General features: G+C 41.3%; 1 protein-coding gene across 1 annotated transcript in view; it reads left to right on the top strand.

The window, feature by feature from the left end:
* CUNH10orf67 (chromosome unknown C10orf67 homolog) overlaps positions 1 to 24,866 on the top strand; it is a 197,882-nt gene that overhangs the window by 142,152 nt on the left and 30,864 nt on the right. Inside the window, exons 10-15 of the mRNA XM_077490965.1 lie at positions 6,313 to 6,477; positions 11,051 to 11,136; positions 11,216 to 11,281; positions 22,000 to 22,087; positions 24,272 to 24,346; positions 24,421 to 24,511. Of these exons, the coding sequence (XP_077347091.1) occupies positions 6,313 to 6,477; positions 11,051 to 11,136; positions 11,216 to 11,281; positions 22,000 to 22,087; positions 24,272 to 24,346; positions 24,421 to 24,511 (571 nt within the window). The remainder of the gene's footprint in view (positions 1 to 6,312; positions 6,478 to 11,050; positions 11,137 to 11,215; positions 11,282 to 21,999; positions 22,088 to 24,271; positions 24,347 to 24,420; positions 24,512 to 24,866) is intronic.

The following is a 24,866-nucleotide window of genomic DNA, read 5'->3' as shown; positions in this document are numbered from 1 at the left end:
CAAAGATTCTACTTTTCCTTGACTATTCACTGGAGGTCCAACAGAGACGCCACTCCTATACAGAGATCCGCAAGCGTCTCCGAGAACAAGGCCTCAAGTATAGCCTTCTTTACCCCAGCAAACTTTGAGTGGTAGATGGATTGCACCAAGTTCTTTGGCTGGACGGACGCAGATCTTGCCATTGACTGATCCCCAGTTAAAGGCACGTTTTGGATATCAGGCAGACAAGTATCTGGACCTTGGTCCTCTTGAACTCTGGGTTTATCCTTTCTTTCTTTTACAATTGTTATACCGTTCCCCACCTATTTTCCTTTTTTACCTCTTTTTTTTCCTTTTCACTTTGCTACCGCTGGGATAGTCCTTGACTTTTTCATATAGATAGGACTTGATATGCTGCAGTCTTATCTCTGCCACCTGCCCAATATGCCCGTACTCCTTGGCTAACATCCTGACCAGTCCTTCCAACCCTACCATGGGAAGGATCTGTATATAGGGAGCCAGGCAGAGTAGACATCGGGTAACCCCCTCTCCAATTACCTGCCACCTTCTCCAAGTGACCTCTCTGACTGTAGTTTCTCCCTGTTCACCATGCAAGTGCATCTCGCTCTGCTGTGTTTTCCAGGACCATATTTTGGCTCAGTTGCCCCTAGTTTTCCTCTGACCCCACTGGCTTAGCCAGCACTGTAAGACTTTAAGATTGTCCGGGTATGTGCAGTGGTGGATGGACTACTCACTACTGCAGTTCACAGAATTCAGTGTTCTTAGGTTTAGATAAAAACAATATTCAGCTCAGTTTTGGGTATAGACCGGTTCCCAGCCTACCCCCTGTGTTTTTGGGGGGCGTTGGGTACCGGTAGCTGCTACACCCCCTATGCGGGTTGGCTCCAGCTCTATTACTGCCCATCTAATAGGGTCCAGTCAGGACTCAAACCTCCTGCTCTCGCTACCTTTCCCTTGTGACCATGGCATCACGTGATCAGGGAACAACGTCAGTGATATCCTGGAATGTGAGGGGGCTCAAATCTAAGTTTAAATGGGCACTACTGTTCCAGTATGTTAAGACATATAACCCTCAAGTGTTAATACTGCAGGAGACCCATTTGATGGGCAGTAAGTTGCAGGCTTTAAAAAAGCCCTGGGTTCAGAAAACCTTCTGCTCCTCATACTCTTCATATGCCAGAGGGGTTTTGATTCTGATCAAAAAAATCCCTTCCCTGTACTGTTGAGGCGGTCCACACAGACCCCCATGGCAGATTTGTGATATTGCCTGGTGACAACGCTATGTCTTTGTAGGAATTTACACCCCACCACCTTTAAATCCGAGGTGTTGTACATCATTCTGGAGAGGATCACCCTGTGCTTCTACTGGAGACTTACCAGGGTGGGCCCTTTCAGTGGTAGTTACAAAAGTATGGCGGTGGAAGCACCCCTACACTAAAACCTACTCCTGTTTCTCTACCTCATACAAAACCTCCTCTAGGATTGATTACGCCTTTGCAAATCCATTTATGCTGAATGATATAGTAGATGCATCGTACCTAACTAGTTTGCTTTCCTACCACACCCCCCCTCAGGATCACAAAGCACAGTGGCTCCATGTGGCATCTGGATCTCTCACAAAGAAATCTCAGAGCATATTTCACAAACATTTCACAAATTCTGGGAGAATAATGCAGGGTCACCCTCTCCTTCCATGCTTTGGGACGCCTTTAAGGCATTCACTAGGGGACATTATGTATCTGTAATTAAGGCGGTAAAACTACATCAACAAGCCAACACTGTGCGGTTGGAAAAGAAAATCGTGTCGTCCTTGGTCAGATGCAAGTCAGACTCCTCTGTTTCCAACTTTGAACTGTTACAGGCCACTAGAACGAATCTCCACCTGCATCTCACAGAGGTCACACGATTAGATCTATTCCACACCAAAAGAAAGGTTTTTTGAACAGGGGGATAGAATGGCAGACTGACTACTTACTCTTTCTGAATGATGTGAACTCCTCCCTTCGTGGAGTGCTACAAGTTTTGACTGAGTTCCAAAACTAACGGGACTGCAAGTAAACTGGTCTAAGTCTCAGTTGCTTGCTATTGACCCTGATGCCAAACGGCGAACCCCGCCATATCTGCAACTCCAATGGGAAGATGAATTGGTATACTTGGGGGGTACGAGTTTCGAGAGACACAACCAGGTTTTTCTCCTTAAACATAGACCCAGTGGTTCACGGAGTCAAGGCCTGGTTGAGAGCTTGGGAGAAGCTTACTCTATCTCTCTTAGGCTGCATTAATCTTATAAAAATTTGAATAATACCCAAATTCATATACCTGTTTCGTAATTCTCCACAATGGATTCCCTGTTCCTTTTTCACAAAACTAAATCAAATTTTCCTTCCTTCCTGTGGGGACCAAATCTCATCTCTCTAGATTTAAACTGACCACCCTGATGTGTCCGGTGTCACAGGGGGGTTTGATGTTTCTGGACTGTCAAAAATATTTTCTGGCAGCTCAGTTGGTCACAGCAGTTTGGTGGCTAGTACCGGATGCGTCCAACCCTGCAGCGGCCCTGGAAGCTGCGGTGGTCCACTCTGTGGAGGCCCTCTCACATCTACCCCTTCGGGGACCCAAAGCTCCGATTTAACCCCCTCCATGCTTACGACCCTAAAGGCCTGGAAAGAAGGACTGGATCTTGAAAAATACCTACGGTCTGCAGTCTCCTCAAACGCTCCCCTGTGGAACAACCCCACCCTATCTCACTTCTGCGCACTACCTGACCCCAAAATATGGGCCAAATGGGGTATCAAATTGATCTTTGACCTTACCACCGATACCACCATATACCCATTCAACCATCTAGTGTCTCACAATGTACCGCCCATATACCTATTGCAGTATTTATAGTTGTCCCATGCTTTCAAGACCCAAATATGCCCCAATGACACACAGGTAGTGCAACTCGATTTAGAGAGGGTTGTACACTGAGTGTATGAATAAACCAACCTCTGTCCTATATGCACATCTCCTCCGGGTTTTCCTCCCCGGAACTGTCATTGCTTTGCTAGTGATGGATGCAGAATATTCTGGGACTGGACTCAGAGGACTGGGAGGACATATGGAACTTCCTATTCAAAATCCTTGTCTCGCTACGAAACTGTCTCATACAATACAAAATAGTCTACCAGGCATATATCACCCTGTACAGACTGCATAAAATGAGAACCTCCCTGTCTGGAGGGCTGGAGATGTACCAAACACCCAGGGGATTTTATACATGTCTTCTGGTCCTGCCCAGCAATTAGGGTTTACTGGTCACAAGTAGTCTCTATAGTACAAGACATACAGTGGGGATCGAAAGTTTGGGCACCCCAGGTAAAAATGTGTATTAATGTGCATAACGAAGCAAAGGAAAGATGGAAAAATCTCCAAATGGCATCAAATTACAGATTAGACATTCTTATAATATGTCAAAAAAGTTAGATTTTATTTCCATAATTTATTTTACACTTTCAAAATTACAGAAAACAAAAAAATGGTGTCTGCAAAAGTTTGGGCACCCTGCAGAATTTATAGCATGCACTGCTCCCTTTGCAAAGCTGAGACCTGCCAGTGTCATGGATTGTTCTCAATCATCGTCTGGGAAGACCAGGTGATGTCAATCTCAAAGGTTTTAAATGGCCAGACTCATCTGACCTTGCCCCAACAATCAGCACCATGGGTTCTTCTAAGCAGTTGTCTAGAAAACTGAAACTGAAAATAGTTGACGCTCACAAAGCTGGAGAAGGCTATAAGAAGATAGCAAAGCATTTTCAGATGTCAATATCCTCTGTTCGGAATGTAATTAAGAAATGGCAGTCATCAGGAACAGTGGAAGTTAAAGCAAGATTTGGAAGACCAAGAAAAATATCAGACAGAACAGCTCCCAGGATTGTGAGAAAAGCAATTCAAAACCCACGTTTGACTGCACAATCCCTCCAGAAAGATCTGGCAGACACTGGAGTTGTGGTACACTATTCCACTATAAAGAAATACTTGTACAAATATGGTCTTCATGGAAGAGTCATCAGAAGAAAACCTCTTCTACGTCCTCACCACAAAAATCAGCGTTTGAACTTTGCAAATGAACATATAGACAAGCCTGAGGCATTTTGGAAACAAGTTCTGTGGACCGATGAGGTTAAAATAGAACTTTTTGGCCGGAATGAGCAAAGGTACGTTTGGAGAAGAAAGGGCATAGAATTTAATGAAATGAACCTCTGTCCAGCTGTTAAGCATGGGGGTGGATCAATCATGCTTTGGGGTTGTATTGCAGCCAGTGGCACAGGGAACATTTCATGAGTAGAAGGAAAAATGGATTCAATAAAATTTCAGCAAATTTTGGATGGTAACTTGATGCCATCTGTGAAAAAGCTGAAGTTAAAGAGAGGATGGCTTCTACAAATGGATAGTGATCCTAAACACACCTCAAAATCCACAGGGGATTACATCAAGAGGCGTAAACTGAAGGTTTTGCCATGGCCTTCACAATCTCCTGACCTCAACATTATTGAAACTCTATGGATAGACCTTAAAAGAGCAGTGCGTGACAGACAGCCCAGAACTGGAACACTTTTGTAAGGAAGAATGGGCAAAGATACCTCAAACAAGAATTGAAAGACTCTTGGCTTGCTACAAGCGTTTACAAGCTGTGATACTTGCCAAAGGGGGCAGTACAAGATATTAACTCTGCAGGGTGCCCAAACTTTTGCAGACGCCATTTTTTTGTTTTCTGTCATTTTGAAAGTGTAAATGATGGAAATAAAATTTAACTTTTTTTGACATATTATAAGAATGTCTAATCTGTAATTTGATGCCATTTGGAGATTTTTCCATCTTTCCTTGGCTTCGTTATGCACATTAATACACATTTTTACCTAGGGTGCCCAAACTTTCGATCCCCACTGTAGTGGGAATAGACATAGCCCCAACCCCGCAGATCTGTTTACTGGGCTTAGTTGAATTAGCCCCCAGGGTAGCAGGGAGAACCCTGATAGGACTTCTACCTTTCTAAGCAAGGAAGATGATCACTCTTTGTTGGAAGAAATGGGCTACACCTTCCCTCCTTTTATGCAAAATATGTTAACAATGTTTTGTCTCTTTATAAGGAAACCTATCAAAATAGAGGTTGCCCAAAAAAATGTGATGGCTGGCTGAAACCTCCAGGGCAACAGCTGACTGAATAGTCCCTTAACAAAATGACAAACACTTGATGAGGAGGTCCATGGTTACTCAATGGGCCATTTTTTTTTTTTTTCTTGATTGTAAGTCCCAATTTCCTTGTTCTGATCCCTGAGCAAGAGCCAACATAGCAATAAGGTTTTAACATGCCACAGGTGTTCGATATTAGTGAATGTTGCATTACATTGTGTCGGCTGGCACTGACCCCTGCGTGGGACTTGTTCCAATGCTGTGGCAGGTTAATGGTTTGTTAGTCTGTCTGTATATGTGGTATGTTTTATACCCATTAAAAAAAAATAAAAAAACATATGCGATGAAATGAGATGTGAATACCTTCTGTTTAAGACTCTATGTTCCCTTCAAGTATATAAGTATTCTGTTCTCATTTATATTCCTTGTAACTATACATGACAATACCCTGAGGAAGTAGATGTAAGCCATACTACGAGATGGGTCTTCATCAAACCACAACACCCCCCCCCCACTTCTCCGCTAAGAGACTCGCTGCCCACCATTTTCCCTTTTCCTTCCTGCCCTTGCGAATGCTTATTTTTACTTCTGCATTCCAATCCCTTTTTTTTTTTTTTTTTTTTTGAGAGAAGCTTTGCTGTATTCTTATATGTTTTTTTATTCATGTATTGATTTACACAATTTTTTTACTGTTCATCTTAAGTTATAAACACATTGATCTGTTGTCTTGTCCTTTGCGTAATGCACAGTGCAGTTTATTGCTTCATTATATATGTCCTTTGCAGAAGTATCATGAGACAAAGTGGTTGATTTATTAAAACTAGAAAGTGTAGAATCTGGTGCAGCTTTGCATGGTAGCCAATCAGCTTCTAACTTCAGCTTGCTCAATTAGGCTTTGACAAACAAAAAAACAAAAAAAAAACTGGAAGTTGATTGGTTTCTATGCAGAGCTGCACCAGATTTTGCACTCTACGTTTTAGTAAATCAGCCCCAATGTCTATATGTTAGACCTGGGTCTGATCTTGGTGGAGAAATGGCATTTCCGTAATTCTGTGATTTCTCTGAGGGCTTATAGTGTTATTTTAATTGTCCCTATATAGTAAAAGAACATTGAGGAATGTGTTGTTATTTTTATAGCAAGCCCGAATACAACAAGAACAAGAAGAAAAGTTGCATGATGAGCTTCAGAGACATAAAGAGCAGCTGATGTTGGAAGCAGAGCGGGCAAATAAATTGAAGGATGAAGCTGAGCAGCTGAAGAGGATAAATGAGAAAGCCAGGACAACCAAACTGGGCATAGAGGTTAGTGGAGATGGGATCCCTATTTAAGAGTTAGAGCTGCAAAATTTTGGCTAAAATGAGAATCACGATTTTTTTGCTCAGAATAAAGATCGCGATTATCGCGGCATAACATCATTTGTCGCATTATACAAAACAATTGGGCTAACTTTACTGTTTCGTTTTTTTAAATTCATTAAAGTGTATTTTTATTTTTTTAAATGTGTTTGAAAGAGCACAGTGTGACATAAAATATTGCAACAACCACCATGTTATTCTGCAGGGTCTCTGCTAAAAATATATATATAATGTCTGGGGTTTCTAAGTAATTGTCTAGCAATAAATATTGATTTTAACTGTAAGCCGCAAGTGCCAGAAAAATGTTTAGTCTATAAGTGGTTAAACTTCCCTCATATACAGGCAGATGTTCATTCCTTTGATATAAGCTGAACTGTTACTTTGTTTATGCTTATCTGCTGATGTTGTGATAAAACTTGGAAGGCTGCCTGGATTTGTTTGTTTTTTTCAGAACTCTCTGCACTTGTTAGAAAGAATGATTAAAGTGGTTGTAAACCCTTACAAACCACTTTGACCTACAGGTAAGCCTAGATTAAGGCTTACCTGTAGGTCCAAGAAATATCTCCTAAACCTACACGGTTTAGGAGATATTTGGCAAAACACAGGCACCGCTGTCTACGGCGCATGCGCCGTAGACAGCGGCGCGCAGGCGCACTGAGCACGCCGCTGTCAACGGCGATATGCCGCGAGTGTCGGCTCCCGTGCGGCTTCGTCGAATGACAGCGGCGAAGCAGCGAGACCCACCGAGAAGATGGATGCTCCGGACTACAGGGGACAGCGGTGACTTCGCTGGCTCCTGTGTCAGGTAAGTGACACATAATGGACTACTATGCGATGCATAGTAGTCCATTATGCTTTGCCTTTGCAGGGAATCAAAGAGGAAGTAAACTCATCAGGGTTTACTTCCTCTTTAATCATGTAGCTCTAGTAAGATTTAGTATGCTCAACAATGGCCCTAGTACCCTACCATCCCTCCGGAATAGTGCAGTGCTTCTCAACCTTTTTTTAGTCAAGAAACCCTTTAAAATTCTGCACAATCGACGCTATTACAGTCCCACTTTCCTTATCATTGTCATCTTCCTCTATCGAATATCTTGGCATCCAATTGACCTCTCCTTACTCTTCTTTATTTGCAGCCAATTATTATCCATTGCTCTGGTCAATGTCCACCCTTATGCACTCCTGTCAGTTTATGCATTTGTCTTGGATAGGTCGTATCAGCTCAATAAAAATGATGATCTTGCCCAAGCTTTTGTATTATTTTCACACCCTACCTGGCAGGTTCCCTCCTCACTTCCTCAGTTTAATCCAGAAACGGATTCTATACTTCATTTTTGCTAATAAGCATCCCAGAGTCCCTAGAGCCACTCTTTTTACGCAAAGACTACAGGGTGGACTGGGGTCCCTAAAATTTCTAAATATTACTTAGCTGCAGAGATCTCTCCAGTATCTATCTTCACACCTCCTTGGATGTCCACTTGTTGGTGCTTGTGAAGCTCCCCAACTGCGCCCCTATTACTATGCAGATGCTGTTATGGCTTCCTTATGAACTTTACCTGGTGACCCTGAGCCCACATATGCAACATAGCATGAAACTGTGGGATTCAATGCGATATTCTATCTCTCTTATGTTTCCTTTCTTGCCCTTGTAACCTGCTACCAACAATCCTTTGTTTCGCAATGGCTTAGATCAGCCTAGGGCGTTTCTTTGGTGGACTTCTCATGGCTTTATGCATATGCAACACTTCTTGACCACTGGTCTTTTGCAACGTAGGCAGCTCTTCATGAGACTCATGGCGCTCCACAGTTGTAATTTTTTCATTATCTTAAGCTTCAGCATTGGCTGTATTCTCTCCCTTGCACCTCTACTTATCTTTTTAGGCCAACAACGTTTGAGCATATCTGCCAACACTCTCGGGGAGCTCCAGGGCTTTGGTATTGGGTTCCAGCCCAAATTGCCCATGCCAACTCAAATTCCATTGACCGCTCTTTTCAAGGTTGTGGCCATCGTGAAGATGTTCTGCACACTTGGTGGATATGTCCGTGACTAGTAGGCTACTGGTCTCGAGTTTTTAGACTATTGAACACTTTATTCCATGTGAACATTTTAAAGGATGCTAAACTAAACTTGTTTGCTCACTAGCAAAAATTTGCATCTTATTTATTTTATCAGCTAAAAGAACGATTGCCCAATCCTAGAAATAAACCTACGGTTCTTTTTCAGGGCGTGAGAGGCCTTATGACAGCCTTGACGTTCAATGAATAAATGTCTAGTATTCTTAAAGACTTCCATGCCAAGTTTTTAAAGATTTAGGAAACATGGTTGGCGTATGCCTTTCCTACTCTCCCTCCAAATAGTGTGGGGTGTCTATGATTGACGCCCCCGATGATCCCGGGCCCCTTTCTCTACTTTCCTCTCATGGCCCTGCCTCTTTTTTGCTCTCCTTTCTTCTTGATGGGACCCTGCTCCCTTCCATTGGTTTTTTACATGGATCTATTGCATATTGTACAGTTGTCTGTTGCCTTATATGTGCAGGTTTACATCTATCAGCTACGTGGATCTTTCCTGGACCTCCCCTTTCTGGTGTTCATAGACATATTTGGATACCGATGTTGATTTTTTTTCCCTCTTTATTTGCATTGCATAATGCCGCGTACACACGATCCGACTATCCGGCTGACAATCCGCCCATGTCCATTCATTTTTAACGTGACTCCAGGTAGACGGGACTAGCGAAGGAAGTCAATGACCTCCATCAGTGAGATTGAAACCTCGCTGGCCCTGTCCCCTAGATTTAAAGGGGAAAAACGGCGTGGGGGTCCCCCCAAAGTACATAGCAGACCCTTACCCAAGCACGCAGCCCGGCCAGTCAGGAAAGGGGGTGGGGACGAGCGAGCGCTCCTGAACCGTACCAGGCCGTGTGCCCTCAACATGGGGGGGTGCTTTGGGCAAGGGGGGCTCCCCACCCCAAAGCACCTTGTCCCCATGTTGATGAGGACAAGGGCCTCTTTCCGACAACCCTGGCCATTGGTTGTCGGGGTCTGCGGGTGGGGGGCTTATCGGAATCCAGGAGCCCCTTTAATAAGGGGGCCCCAGATACCAGCCCCCCACCCTATGTGAATGAGTATGGGGTACGATGTACCCCTACCCATTCACCTGGTGAAAAAAGTGTAACTTAAAAACACAACACATGTTTTTAAAATAATTTATTAGACAGCTCCGGGGGTCTTCTTCCGTCTTGGGGGGTCTTCTCGCCGGACTCCACTATCTGCTGCTCTTTTGCTAGCTCTTTTACTAGCGGAGGAGCCTGGCTTTCTTCTTCATCGTTGCCGCTGGCCGGGGGTCTTCTTCCGACTTCGGGGTCTTGTCCCGCTCTTCGGTTCTTCTTGCCGGGCCTCCGCTATCTTCTTATAGCTCTTTTCCTAGCGTTGGCCCATGTTGTGTTTTTTTTTTTTTTGCATTGATACATGTCCCCAGGGGCAGGACCCGGGTCCCCAAACACTTTTTATGACAATAAGCCTTTAAAATTAGCCCTTTTGATTATTCATGTTCGTGTCCCATAGACTTTAACGGTGTTCGAACAAATCTTTTGTCTGTTCGCATGTTCTGCTGCGAACCGAACCGGGGGGTGTTCGGCTTGTCCCTATTGGTTACCATACATAGCTGCACCAGATTCTGTCTGCTCTACTTTTAGCCCCCCAATAAGTTTCCTAAACCCTGTCTCTGCAAAGTACTAGCATTGACTGAGTGAACAAACATGAAATGGGGAGGGTTTAGCTAGGAATAAGCTAGGAACAAACTAGCATTAAACAGAGGGAAGGACAGAGGGAGAAACCAAAATAACACAGTAAGTCATAAAGATCCACAACCGTCACTACATGTAAACCATAGGAGTAGGAATCAGGAAACTCCAGAACCTTTAACTATTCTCTTTAGAACCTGTTTAAAGGCTAAGTTCACCTTTAGGAGCATGTTACATTTCACACCCATATTTAGGATGTAACATGCTTCTATGCAGCAACCTCTTGCTGCCAATGCTCCCCACTTTGTGACAGTGGGCAGGGGATCCTCTCCCTGTACCCGCTGCCTCAATTTGAAAACAGCGCAGCTGTGTGAGGCTCATCCCACATGGCCACATCACGTGAATTAATTAGACTACAAGTACCCTCAGTCATTGTGGCTGACAGCTTGTAGTTATCAAAGAACTGCGAGGGTGCTTGTGGCCTTCATTTATCTTCTTGCCATTCAGTAAACGCCTGCCCATATTGGGGGTAAGGGCAGACAGGTTACTGAGAGTCTGCAGGATCTTGGTGGATGTGGGTGCAATGCATTAAAGGTGCACAGTAAAAAATAATAAATGCACATTTTTTTCCTGCAAAAAGGCATGCATTTATTATTATTATTATTTATTTATTTATTTATTTATTTATTTACAAAAGTGAACTTATTCTTTAAGATTCCATAGTTTTTTTTCACGTGTTAAATGTAGTATTTATCTGAGTACAATGTTTATTGCAGAATATGAATGCAGATAAAGACAAGCTTCAAGCCCAGATTAAAAAACTTTTATCCGTAAGAGAAGAAGATCTGAAGACTATAGACAGGTATCATCAGTGTATCATTTAGAGAAAGTATCTGGGTACCGTTTACATTTATGATATATCTGTCACTATACCTTTATAGATTGCAGAGGGAGCTTGACAGACTCAACAAAACTTGGGAAAAGAAGTTTCAAATTCTCAAACAAAGGTATATGATTAAATTCTGATTTCATTTTCTTCTTATTTGATGTTAAAGGATGCTTTCAGTGTATAGTTCCTGTTATTTATCTCCTATTTCCTTGATGTTCCTTATCTCTGTGATGCTCAATATACATATTTGTGGTTTGGTCCTGAGTAGGCCTACATACAGTTGTGCTCATAAGTTTACATACCCTGGCAGAATTTATGATTGCATGGCCATTTTTCAGAGAATATGAATGATAAAACAAAAACTTTTCTTTCACTCATGGTTAGTGTTTGGCTGAAGCCATTTATTATCAATCAACTGTGTTTACTCTTTTTAAATCATAATCACAACAGAAACTACCCAAATGACTCTGATCAAAAGTTTACATACCCTAGTGATTTTGGCCTGATAACATGCAAGTTGACACAAAGGGGTTTGAATGACTATTAACCACTTCAGCCCCAGAAGATTTGGCTGCTCAATGACCAGACCATGATTTGCGATACGGCACTGTGTCGCTTTAACTGACAATTGCGCGGTTGTGCGACACTTTACTCAAACAAAATTGACATCTTCTTTTCCCCCCACAAATAGAGCTTTCTTTTTGTGGTATTTGATCATCTCTGCAGTTTTTATTTTTTGAGCTATAAACAAAAAAAGAGCAACACTTTTGAAAAAAACACAATATTTTGTACTTTTTGCTATAATAAATTTCCCCATTTTTCTTTTAAAAAAGCAAATTCTTTCCTATTCCTGTATTCCTGTATTCTTCTACATATTTTTGGTAATAAAAAATCACAATTAGTTTATATTGATTGGTTTGCACAAAAGTTTTAGCATCTACAAAATTGGGGATAGATTTATGGCATTATTATTATTATTATTTTTTTTTACTAGCAGTGGTGGCGATCTGTGATTTGTTTATCGGGACTGCGACGTTATGGCGGACACATCGGACACTTTTGACACATTTTTGAGACCATTAAAAATTATACAGCGATCAGTGCTATAAAAATGCGCTGATTACTGTGTAAATGTCACTAGCAGGGAGGAGGTTAACTCTAGGGTGCGATCAAGGGGTTAAATGTGTCCCCTAGTGTGTGTTCTAACTGTAGGGGAATGGGACTGACTAGAGGAGATGACAGATCGCTGTTCCTAGCTAGTAGGAACTCACAGTCTGTCTCTCCTCAGCTCACAGAACAGGGATTTGTGTGTTTACACACACACGTCCCTGTTCTGGCTCTCGTGCCCATGATCATATGTGATCACGACCGCCTGCTATCCCGCTTAAAGGAGCCGATGTACAGCTATGACGGCTCACAGGATCTTGCCAACCTGCCGCAGTATAATGACAGTGGCTGGTCAGCAAGCGGTTAAAGGTAACCATCCATGTATAAAAGGTCAATGAGTTTCTGTACTCCTGACAGACCCTTGCATCTTTCATCTAGTGCTGCACTGACGTTTCTGGATTCTGAGTCATGGGGAAAGCAAAAGAATTGTCAAAGAACCTGCGGGAAAAGGTAGTTGAACTGTATAAAACAGGAAAGAGATTTAAAAAGATATCCAAGGAATTTAGAATGCCAATCAGCAGTGTTCAAACTCTAATGAAGACGTGAAAAATCCAAACCACGGTCAGGTAGACCAACTAAAATTTCAGCCACAACTGCCAGGAAAATTGTTCGGGATTGAAAAAAAAAACACAAATAACTTTGGGTGAAATACAGGACTTCTGAAAACATGTGTGGCTGTTTCAAGAGGCACAATAAGGAGGCACTTGAAAAAAGATGGGCTGCATGGTCGAGTCACCAGAAGAGAGCCATTACTATGCAAATGTCACAAGGTATCCTGCTTACAATACACCAAACAGCACAGAGACGAGCCTCAAACCTTCTGGCACAAAGTCATTCTGAGTGATGAGACCAAAATTTTGCTTTTTGTCCATAACCATAAACACTACATTTGGAGAGGAGTCAACAAGGACCATGATGAAAAGTCCACCATTCCTACTGTGAAACATGGCAGTGGATCGCTGATGTTTTGGGGATGTGTGAGCTACAAAGGCACAGGAAATTTGGTCAAAATTGATGGCAAGATGAATGTTGTATGTTATCAAAAAATTTTGGAGGAACATTTGCATTCATCAGCCAGGAAGCTGCGCATGGGACGTACTTGGACATTCCAACATGACAATGATCCAAAACACAAGGCCAAGTCGACCTGTCATTGGCTACAGCAGAATAAAGTGAAGGTTCTGGAGGGGCCATCTCAGTCTCCTGACCTCAATATCTTTGAGCCACTCTGGGGAGATCTAAAACGTGAAGTTCATTCAAGACAGCCCAAGAATGTACAGGAACTGGAGGCTTTTTCCCAAGAGGAATGGGCAGCTTTACCACATGAGAAGATAAAGAGCCTCATCCACAAATACCACAAAAGACTTCAAGCTGTCATTGATGGTAAAGGGGGCAATACACGGCATTAAGAACTGGGGTGTGTAATCTTTTGATCAAGGTAGTTTATGTTGGTATTATGATTTAAAAAGAGTAAACACAGTTAATTGATAATAAATGGCTTCAGCCAAACACTAACAATGAGTGAAAGAAACCTTTTTGTGTTATCACTCATATTCTCTGAAAAATGCCCAAGAAATCATAAATTCTGCCAGGATATGTAAGCTTATGATCACAACTGTATATCAACCAGTGCAGTTGGCAACTTAAATGAACAATTGCCTGGATAAAACCACTTACAGAATATTTAATCTGGAGATTCGCCAGGACAAGCCACCTGCACACTGTATTATTTTTGGTCAGTCATGGAGGTTCCCTGCAATAGAAGAAGTATTATAAGAACCTCCCTGGCAACATCTGTCTCCTATCTCCCCATCATTCCAGCACTGCAGCCTCCAATCCACTGCAGTCTCTTTGGCTTTCTACACTTTCAGGAGTGTTGGAAGCCTGTGTTCCCTTCAGTGCACTGTGGTTCCTTTCTTTGACCCAGAACTCAGAATTGATGTAGTGGTAGGAGGAAGGAACCACAGTGTGCAGTGGGGGACACGGGCATCTGACACTCTATGGAAATGTTGAATACTGAACGGACTGATGTAGACTGCAGCTCGGGAATAGAGGGGGGGTATGAGACATGAGACGCTCTAGAGGTAAGTATACTGTAATTACCTCTTCTTTTTTTTGTGGGGAGCTGATATTTTTATTTGTTGGAGATCTAGCATGATCTCATTAAAGTGAAGCAGCCTGACATTTTTACCTTTTTGTTGTTATATTTATTAACCAGGGAACACTTTTTTCTGTGCCTCTCTAACTAGTTTGATTTTTTATGAGGCCTAAACTTGGCTAAGCCTTGCCAAATGCCATCTCCTGATATAAAGAACATAAACCCTCAATGGCTTATAAGGCTAGATACACACTTATGCATTTTTTGTGCTTTTTGCATTTTGCAGATTTGCACTACAGAACGTATTCCATAGGAAACCATGGTAGATGGACTGTAGTGCAAATCTGCAAAATGCAAAAAGCACTAAAACTGCATAGGTGTGAATCCAGCCCAAGGCCCAGAATTTACAGAAGTCAGACCCCTGATAATTATGTGTAAGTGAAAGTAGATTCAGAGAAGCACACAGAAAAGAGCGTATTTGCTAATAAAAGTAAGAAGTTCAGTTTTTAAAATGGTTGACAGTTTCACTTTTATTTGACAACACAGTCCTTTGAATTTATAACGACTGGCACAGACAGATTTTGCAGAGTCATTTAGCACTGTGTATATGCCCACATGTGTGACTCTATACTCATGTAGGCTGCATAGATAGGAAAAAGGAGGAAATTAAGAGCTTAGATAGGAATTGAAATATGAGCCTGCTCAGCAAAGAACACCAGTTGGTCTACATCATTTCAGCCTGCAACGGGGACACAGAGAAGAAGAGAGGGACAGCTGAAGGCCTTTAACAAAGTCTACCTGCTCAGGGCTTCCTTTTTTCCAAGAATAGTGTAGTGCACCAGATCACCCTATTGCAGCCTTTCTCAACCTTTTCAACATAGAGGAACCCTTGAAATAGTTCTCCAGTCTCGGGGAACCCCTGCTAAAAATTTGAAATCTACAACTCATGATACATTAGTGTGATGGTCAGTGGGAAGAATGGTTCTTACACTTATGGTCATTGGGAAGAATTACCTCCTTACAGATAGCTAAAAAGATCAATGGTGTCAGTGGGAACTTATCTGAGAGGCATAAATGGCCCAATGCTGAAGGAACCCCTAGCAACCTCTGGAGGAACCCTAGGGTTCCATGGAACCCTGGTTGAGAATCACTGCCCTATTGATTGGATTTTGTTGGCAATCTGGCATAGTACCTCCATCTGAAAATGCAGGCCAGGTAGGTCCAATCCATGGGGTTGATTTACTATAACTGGAGAGTGCAAAATCTGGTGCAGCTCTGCATAGAAACCATTCAGCTTCTAACTTGGTTTGGTTTCTATGCAGAGCTGCACTAGATTTTTCACTTTGCTGTTTTAGTAAATTAACCCCTAGGTGCCTCAGATACAGATAAAAAAGGAATTTACAAAGGACAGATTAATGTAACAAAGCACTCAGTCCAACCCAGTAAGAGGATTCTTCTACATGAAGGATCCAAAAAGGCTACATATAGCTAAAATTAAAAGATTTCTATCTCTGCAGACAGAGGATGGACTGACCGATACCCACAAGCACAGACATTGGTATTTTAGCACAGCATTGCAACAACATTACTATGAGCCCTTGTACACACAGTCGGAGATTCAGACAGAATGTTTCCTATCGGACCGTTTTGTTGGATATTCCGACTGTGTGTGGTCTGCATCGGACTGTTTCCGTCGGAATATCCGACGGACCAACTTTTCCAACTTGCCGGTAAAATTTTTTGACAAAATGCTCCGATCGGACATACTCCGATCATGTGTAGCCTACTCCGACGGACACGCATGCTCAGATCAAATTCCTAGACCAAAGCTATTGGCTACTAGCCTGAACGTAGTCCCTTCGTAATAACGTCATCACGTTATGTACAATCGGATTTTCCGACAACTGAGTCCGACTGTGTGTATGCAACATCACTTCCGGACCTCTTCCGGAATTTGGTTGTTGGAATCTCCGACCATGTGTACGGGGGCTTACACTTATTAAAGCCAAAGCTTATGGCTCTCCCAGAGAAATGATAATGGTGTGACTAGCCAACACACCAAATTCTCCTGGTTGATGTGAGGCCTGCACAGAATATTTCCACTTAACATTATAAAAAAAAAGTAAATAAAATTTAGAGTGCAGGTCGACTGTCAAGATCTGATTATCAGCTGTAAGCAGTATGTAAAAATGAGTTCTGCTGCCTTCTCCAACATTTGACACCTCACTGTTGGCTTTGCACTATCATTGCCAGCCTCACTAGCTAAGGATAAATTTCAGGCAGAACTGGTGAGAAAAAAGAAAAATTAGTTGCATATCAGAACATCAATTTTTTTTTTTTTAAGGGTGCACCACAGAGAATTACATGCCATACTATGTATCTATGTATCGCCATCTCTACAACACAAGTGGCGGTTGTAAAGGCTTGCTTCAAGGATGAATAGGCTGAATGTGAGGCCTCGTTTTTCAGATTAGATTTGACTGACTCATTATTAAACTTGGGCCTGATGCGACTGCTCATTAACTACAATTGCATCCTTATGGTATGGCCCCAGCTAGTAAGAGAGAAGAAAGATAAGTAGAGACAGCTTTATGATTTGTGGCTCCTGTGTGATAAGCCAAAGGGTGTATGTTGTCCTTTATCTGCCTCTCGTTTCATAGACTGCGATTTGCCTGTTTGCGCTTTGAGTCATATTTTCCCTTTCACTATCTTTGACTTTATTAAACATTGTTCAGTTGTGTCAACTCAAGGATGCTGTTTCTGAAATACATGTTTAAACTCCTGTTTTTTTTTAACTTCTCCTTTTCTTTTTTACTGCTATAAATGGTCTCTTTCTACATATCCTGACCCCTGAATGTAACACAAAAAAACGTTGAAAAACGAAAAGTTAGGAAAAATGGCTTCTAATTTAATTCAAAACTGTTGAGTAATTTACCATTTATTTTATATTGCATTTCTTTGTTAGGCTACTTATGTCGGTGGTTAGCCAATGTTAGGTTTGATTTGCAAATTTAAAGTCTGAGATGTCCTGTGTACTCCACAGTCCCGAGGAGTGGGGAAAAAACAAACGTTGGACAGGCAGGGAAAAATACATTTACTGAGAGTACAGATCTGTGGAATGCAGTTAAGAGTTCACATATACTTTATATAAAACACTTGTGACTCTCCCCTCCCACAATCCAGCTGTACATGCTTAAGTGGCCAGATGCCAGGCCTGTTACATGGAGGCAAATTGAGCCATCTCAGTCCTATGAAGGCTCTGACCAGATAAACTTGGACTTTAAACAGGGTTTTTTTGTACTGTGCTCAGGTGGGGAATGGGGTATCTGGGGAATGCAGAGGAGAGAATGTTAATTCAAGCAGTCAGGTGGACAGGTTTTGGGCTATTAACCTCCCTGGCGGTAGAATTATGATCAGATTCTTGATGCTCAACGCGGTACAATGTTTTGCATGGAAATTTGGCGTTTTATATTGTAGGCCTGTAATTCTTATCAATAACACACTTAAATCTGTCCAAACAAGAGTCTAGTAGACATCCCGGGTATGATAAAGTTTGAAACACAAAATCATAAATTATAATATAATAAATAACCATAAATAATTATAACAAATAATAATATAATAATAATAAAAATGATTCAATAATGTAATCAAATCAAAAACACAGAAATTTGCTCAGTTGCAGAATTGTCACTGTCTTTACTTTCAGTGTGTGATGACGAATTTCCCCACGAATCACCATCGCACAATTCTGCAAGTGATTCTAATTTATTATCGCTGTTTTCTAGCTGGTCTAAAAGGGTCAGTTTTGGTTGCTATGGACAATCTCCAGTTTCCAGGCAGAAAGAACAGTATATATAATATAAAACTGCATGCAGGACACTGGACAAACCTAGAGGGACAACAGGCGTCTCTTCTCCAGAGAGAATAAATTCAGTGCTCACAACCTTTCCTCATAACTAATATCCTCCAGACCCTTTATTAGCTTAGATTCCCTTCTTTGTACTCCCTCCATTTCCAGCACATCCTTCCTGAGGACTGGTGCCCAGAACTGGACAGCATATTCCAGGTGCGGTCGGACCAGAGTCTTGTAGAGCAGGAGAATTATCGTTTTATCTCTGGAGTTGACCCCCTTTTTAATGCATGCCAGTATTCTGTTTGCTTTGTTAGCAGAAGCTTGACATTGCATGCCATTGCTGAGCCTGTCATCTACTAGGACCCCCAGGTCCTTTTTCCATCCTAGATTCCTCCAAAGGTTCTTCCCCCAGTGTATAGATTGCATTCATATTTTTGCTACCCAAATGCATTATTTTACATTTTTCTACATTAAACCTCATTTGCCATGTAGTTGCCTACCTCATTCAATTTTTCAGATCTTTTTGCAAGGTTACCACATCCTGCGGAGCAGTTATTTCTCTGCTTAGCTTAGTATAGTTCACAAATACAGAGATTGAACTGTTTACCCCAAAAATTACATAAATTAAAGCGATTATTATTCCCCTTTTAAGGATACTTTCAGCACATTTACACTAACACTACAGATACATTTTAAAATGAACCTGTATATTACCCATACAATATAACAGGTTTACTTAATAGCCCACAACCTGCCCACCTGACTGCTTGAATTAACATTCTCTCCTCTACATTCCCCTGATACCCCATTCCCCAACTGAGCACAGTACAAAAAACCCTGTTTAAAGTCCAAGTTTGTCTGGTTGGAGCTTTCATAGGACTGAGGTGCCTCCATTTGCCTCCATGTGACAGGCCTGGCAGCGGCCACTTAAGTATGTACTGCTGGATTGTAGGAGGGGAAAGGCACAAGTGTTATATAAAGGATAAGTGAACTCTTAACTGCATTCCACAGATCTGTACTCTCAACAATACTAACCATTAAGCCACCATGCTTGTTTTTTAAACCTAGCCTGTGAAATAGATGTACTTTATGTCAATAATCTTACCACTGTGTTCCAATGTTCTGAAAGCATTGTTTCTGTTATTTGTATTATATGTAGTTATATGTATAGATGAGGACAACCATACGTGCTGAGCCTTGTATCTCGTTTATTGTCTACCTGACTGGGTTTGTATGTTAAGCAAGTTATGGCAAGTAAAGTATAAAACAATTAGGTGAATTACAAAGTGGTGCACCCTTCTTATTATGGAAAAAATCAATCAATATGTTTAACAATTAGTCTGTTTATGATCTCTCATAGACTAAATTGATAAAGGTACGACTAATGTCCTCCAGTAGCCTGTCCTCCATATGTATAGCCACATACGGATCTACTTGAACAGCTATTTCTCATATGTGAGAAAAGGGTAATATACTGTATGTGTGTCCTCTGAATATCTTTTCTTTGTAAGTAACAATGCATCTGTCCACGAGCTCCACGGATAACTTTTCGTTAGAAATCATTGATGTTTAGTATGGGCAACTGTGAAAAAACATTGTTACTTAACAGGAATGGATATTCAGTGAACACGCATCAATCATCCTCTTCCTGCATACAAGAAATAATTGTTCAACTAGATCCGTATGTGGCTATTCATATAGAGGACAAGCTACATGTAGGACATTAGTCAATCCTTGATCAATTCAGTCTATGAGAGATTGTGACAGAGTACTTGTTCAACGTATTGATTAATTCTTTTCCATGATAAAGGTGGGCCACATTGTGATTCACCTAATTATACGATGCCTGCTATGATTTGCATGCCAGTGTAATTTATGTTAATATGGATACACAGTGATATTTCTAGGAAGTAGAGCTGGATAAGGCATATTAATACTCACTATGGGGCTATGAAACCTTGTGGACACTCAGAGGTCACTTATTGAATATTCTGTAATTTAACTGAATAGTGTCTCCCAGGAGATTTTATGACAATTGTCAGTTTTACTCTTATTTCATGGGAGGAAGGATATACAACACATGAATAAGGGAAACAATTCATAAACTGTATTAGAAATTTTTGGGTTTGACTCAGATCTCTATATTTCTTTGTTTTTCTTTATATATATATATTTATATATTTATATATATATATATATATTTAGCAAGTACAGCAGATAGTACAGCAGATACCTGATGATATTGTAAGAAATGTTGTGTCCTTGTCACTTCCTGTAAGCTGAGCAAGGTTTTTCTTCCTTCCTTCCTAGCTATCTGTAAATTTCCCATTGCTCTGTCCCCCATGTAAAGTAGATGGAAAGATATGGACAGTCCATATCAGAAGAGCAGCCTAGGTTGACTACCATAATTCTCTTCATAGATACAGTGGAAGGGGTGACGTAGCTAACCTGGGACAGGAAGTGTGTTATTCACAGGATCATTAGGTGACAATAAAGCAAAGAACCTGGAAAAAATTTAATCAATGCAGCCACCTCATCTAAGGACTGGTAAACTGCAATATATACATTTTTTTTGTTTAGAGTTTAAATACACTTTAAGTTACAAGCAGCCTTACTGACCTCTGTCAAGGCCTGGGGTAAAAAGAGGTGGGGCCCAACTATGCTTCTCTAGAAATGTAATGATTTACATATAATTTTAGTTGCCTGAATCTTGAAATACTGATTATTTTGACTTTCTGCTTTAAAGTGGAAGTAAACCCATGGATTTAAACAGTTAAAAAAAAAGGCATGCCGGGAATGCTAACTGCACATTGGCTGTGCTCTCAGCCAAACTATCAAACCATCCAATGGCTGGTGTCATAACGAATCACATGTGCAGCACCATAGCAGTTGAAGATTAATCAGAGGCAAAGATGGCAGCTTCCTTGGCTGAAAACGATAGGGGAGTTTACTTCCACTTTCAGGGAAGTAACCTTGATAATACATTTTAATGTACTGCTTAATTTGAATTGCCCTGGTTTATTTATTTTTTATTTAGTAAACTGTGCAATTGCAATACAGGTACCAACAACAATATTCCAGACATAATTTTTCAGTGTTACAATATAATAATTATGTAACACCAGACATTCCAAGCTTAAGTAATGGACCTCTTGGAAACGTCTAACAGAACACAACACGCAGCTTGTACAGGCCTGATAGTAAAGAGCAGAAATACTGGCCCGGATCATCTGGATCAAAGTAATACTATTGATGGACTTTATTGTACCCCGTGAAACCCGAAAAATAAACATGGGTTACATCACACAATTAATTATTATCCCAAGTTAAATGTATTTACTGTAACAAAAGCATAAAGGGGCCTCCCTAGCCCCCTGTACAAGGGGGTTAAGAAAGAAGAGAGGGACAAAAAAGAAAACGGGGGGAGGGGGGTTGAGAATTGGGGGGACATTAGAATCATAGGGGGAATAGAGAGGTGGGAGGGGCGGAGGACTCCACTTCATCTGCACCCATCCCCCACAAGGTGGGTGACGAAAGGTCACAGTGCACCGTCATGCGTTGGGTTCTATTGGCCCTGGTTTATTTTTAAATTGTTTTCTTGGGATCACTTTTTTTAAATCATTTGACTTACTCATGAACTTTGTTGTTTTAACATGACATTTATCATTGTTTCTGGAGCAATGCACATTGATGTCTGTTTTTGTTTTTCATTAAGCTTTCATGCCATTAAAGATGAGATGTTTCTGAGGCAAACTCTCCATCGCCAGGCAATCAACCTGCATAAAGTGTCTGTCAGTTATATGGTATGTACTATCTATGTATACTGTATATCTAGAGGTCTGTCCACCCAAAAATAAAGTTTTTTTTTTAGTTTGGGTGAGAAGAATCTCTTTTGGCTAATCAAATTTGCAAGAGACTGTCAAGAGTGCAAGCTCTTTTTCCAGTGTAGCTTGGCTATTGATGTGTGAGGAGTATCACAACTATAATGAGAAGATTTTCAGTTCTTGTTATAAATCCCTATTTTTATTTCTAAAATAGTAAATAAATATACAATACATGTTGGAGGTTATCTTTGGGTTTAGATCCTGCATCTTAGAAGTTCTTTTGTTATTCTTCTAGCTTTTCCTGTGCATTGATCTGTGTACCAAACATTTACCCAAGGATCAGAGCACAGGAAAATCTAAAATAAAGTGCTACAGATAAAACAGATAAAAATTGGATTTTTAACAACTGAAAGTCTTATGATTTTTACTACTATACATCATACCCACCAATTCCCAAGCTGTACAGCCTTAAACCACAAAAGTTCCCCCACTGGTGTCAGTCTTCTTTTTTTTTGTTATTTTTTTTTATATTTTCTTTACCATTTTTTTGTATGTTATGTGTTTATTTAAAAAAAATATTTTTTATATATTTTTAATTTTTTTATTTTTTTAGGAGCCACATTGGCGGGCTTTGGTGATTTATCAGGGGTCTAAACAGACCTCTGATGTTCCACCTTTGAGACAGAGAAAGGACATTGAGGACACAGCCCTCAATCTCCATCTCTGCAGCATCAGCTGCACAGAATGAATGAACAGGAATAACTGTGGAATAAACTGAGGCATTGTAAACACAGTTATGAATGAACACAGTTTACTATGCTTTAGTTGTGAAGGGACAGAGTCAGTGATTGGTACAGATCACAGACTCTATTCGTTCAGACAAGGAAAGGGCCCCCTTCCCTGCTTTCCCTCCTGAAAGCATCCCCCACAGCAGCCGGTGGGATATTGGAGGGGGGACTAAACAGTGCTGCGGGGGTTGAGGGGGGTCCAGGAGAGATCACAGAAGTCCAATCATAGCAGGAGGTGGATAGGACGGGCAGCATGCAGAGGAATCAATGCCCTCCATTTTCCTTCTGCACCAGATGAAAGGCTGCAGTAAATAAATGGAGATATCGGTTCCCCTATATGCTGCCCCCTCTGCCCCTCCTATTTAGGTGTACAGGGGGGCACATGGGCCCCCTCAAGCATGGCTTATTACAAGCCCCACCCCCGTTACTCTGTTCCCCTGTATATGCACTCCCATAAACACAGACCTCAGATCATCAGTGCAGTGCTGAGGAGGAGGAGCCGGCTTCAGAGAGTTCTGTGTGCAGGCAGTCTGCGGTGAGACATGCCAGGTGCCACGGAGGGAGGGATTGTCAGTGTGGGACCCCACGCACCCCGCAAGAGATGGGGTGCAGGTGGACCAGGTGCCCACCCTAGCACACACAGTTAGGCATGTAACCTGGAGCTCAGTGCCTGAAGTTGTTCCGGCACAGGACTCTGGGATTCAGCACAGTGCCTTATGCTGGTGACAGCTATGGGCCCCCCACAGTGGCGGAACGCCAGGGCCCAGTCACAAGTTCAACCGGTGTGACCCTAGTAGTTCTGCCACTGTTACCTGTATTTAAAAGGTCTGTGCAGTCACAAGCAATTTTTTAGTTAGGTGATGTCTTGTGGGCTGAATCACCCACTCATTTCTGATATATCTTGGGAACCCCAGATTTGAAATCTCCCTGCTATAGATCACAGCATCTTGAATTCTCTCTGCTCCAAGCTCCTCTGTTTCATACTCCATATACTCAACCAAAGCTAGAAATATCGGAGGCCTGAGCCATTGATTCAAGGTTCTTTGATAAAGAATCTTTTTTTTCTTTTTTTTTTTTACAACATATTATGAACATAGAAATGTAGAATGTTCTCTTAAGCCCCATACACACTATCAGATTGTCTGCTGATTTTTTCCCTCAGGTTTACCAAAACCATGTAGTACAAGGGCCTGCCTGATTGCATACACATTGAAACCCCTAAGGTTTGACCTCATATTATATGGTTTTGGTAAATCTGATGGAAAAAATCAGCAGACAATCTGATAGTGTGTATGGGGCTTTAGTGTGGCTTCCCATGGGGTGTGAATTTCAATTCAATGATTCATAGTACATTATGTTGTCATCTTGTATGCAGACAGATGGTACATTGGGACCCCTGCCTTCTGATCTACCTGTACGGAATAGCTTCTATCCGCTCAGCTTACCTCTAGTAAGTACAAATATATACATATTTCTTGACTTATATTTGAAAGGAGTAAAAGCTAACCTAACTGTCTTTTCTAGCCCCAAATAGGAGCTAAGCTGCCTTCTGCTATGCATATGAATTCTGATGACCAACTAGATGCTTCTGAGCAAGAAGTATATGTGGAGAATGGTAAGGTTTGCACCTAATAAATGATGTGATATGACAGTTTGTTCTTTTTGAAGTCTGAAAGCTATTTCTCAGTTTACACTATTGAAGTTGATTGTAAACATTGCTGTTCGTGTATATAAAGAATAACCTACCCTCTTAATACATTTTAATATAACGAATCACCAAGGCATTCCCACAGCCTTATGTATTTTTTTGGTCAATGGACTTCTCAGTGAATGATGATAATTCACAGAAGAAGGAAGGATATATATTAAATGTGAAACTAGTTTACTTGAGTTTTAAACTTTAAGGAAGACCAAAACTTTGGTTAAAAGTAACAGAAGGACTGAAATTGAGAAAATGCTTTTACACGTTT

This window comes from Lithobates pipiens, unplaced genomic scaffold (genome assembly GCF_037356315.1).
Source record: "Lithobates pipiens isolate NorthernLeopardFrog02 unplaced genomic scaffold, aLitPip1_a1.2 Scaffold_19, whole genome shotgun sequence".
Classification (NCBI taxonomy): domain Eukaryota; kingdom Metazoa; phylum Chordata; class Amphibia; order Anura; family Ranidae; genus Lithobates; species Lithobates pipiens.
Note: the sequence above shows the minus strand (reverse complement) of the source record. Positions and strands in the feature narration are given on the sequence as shown.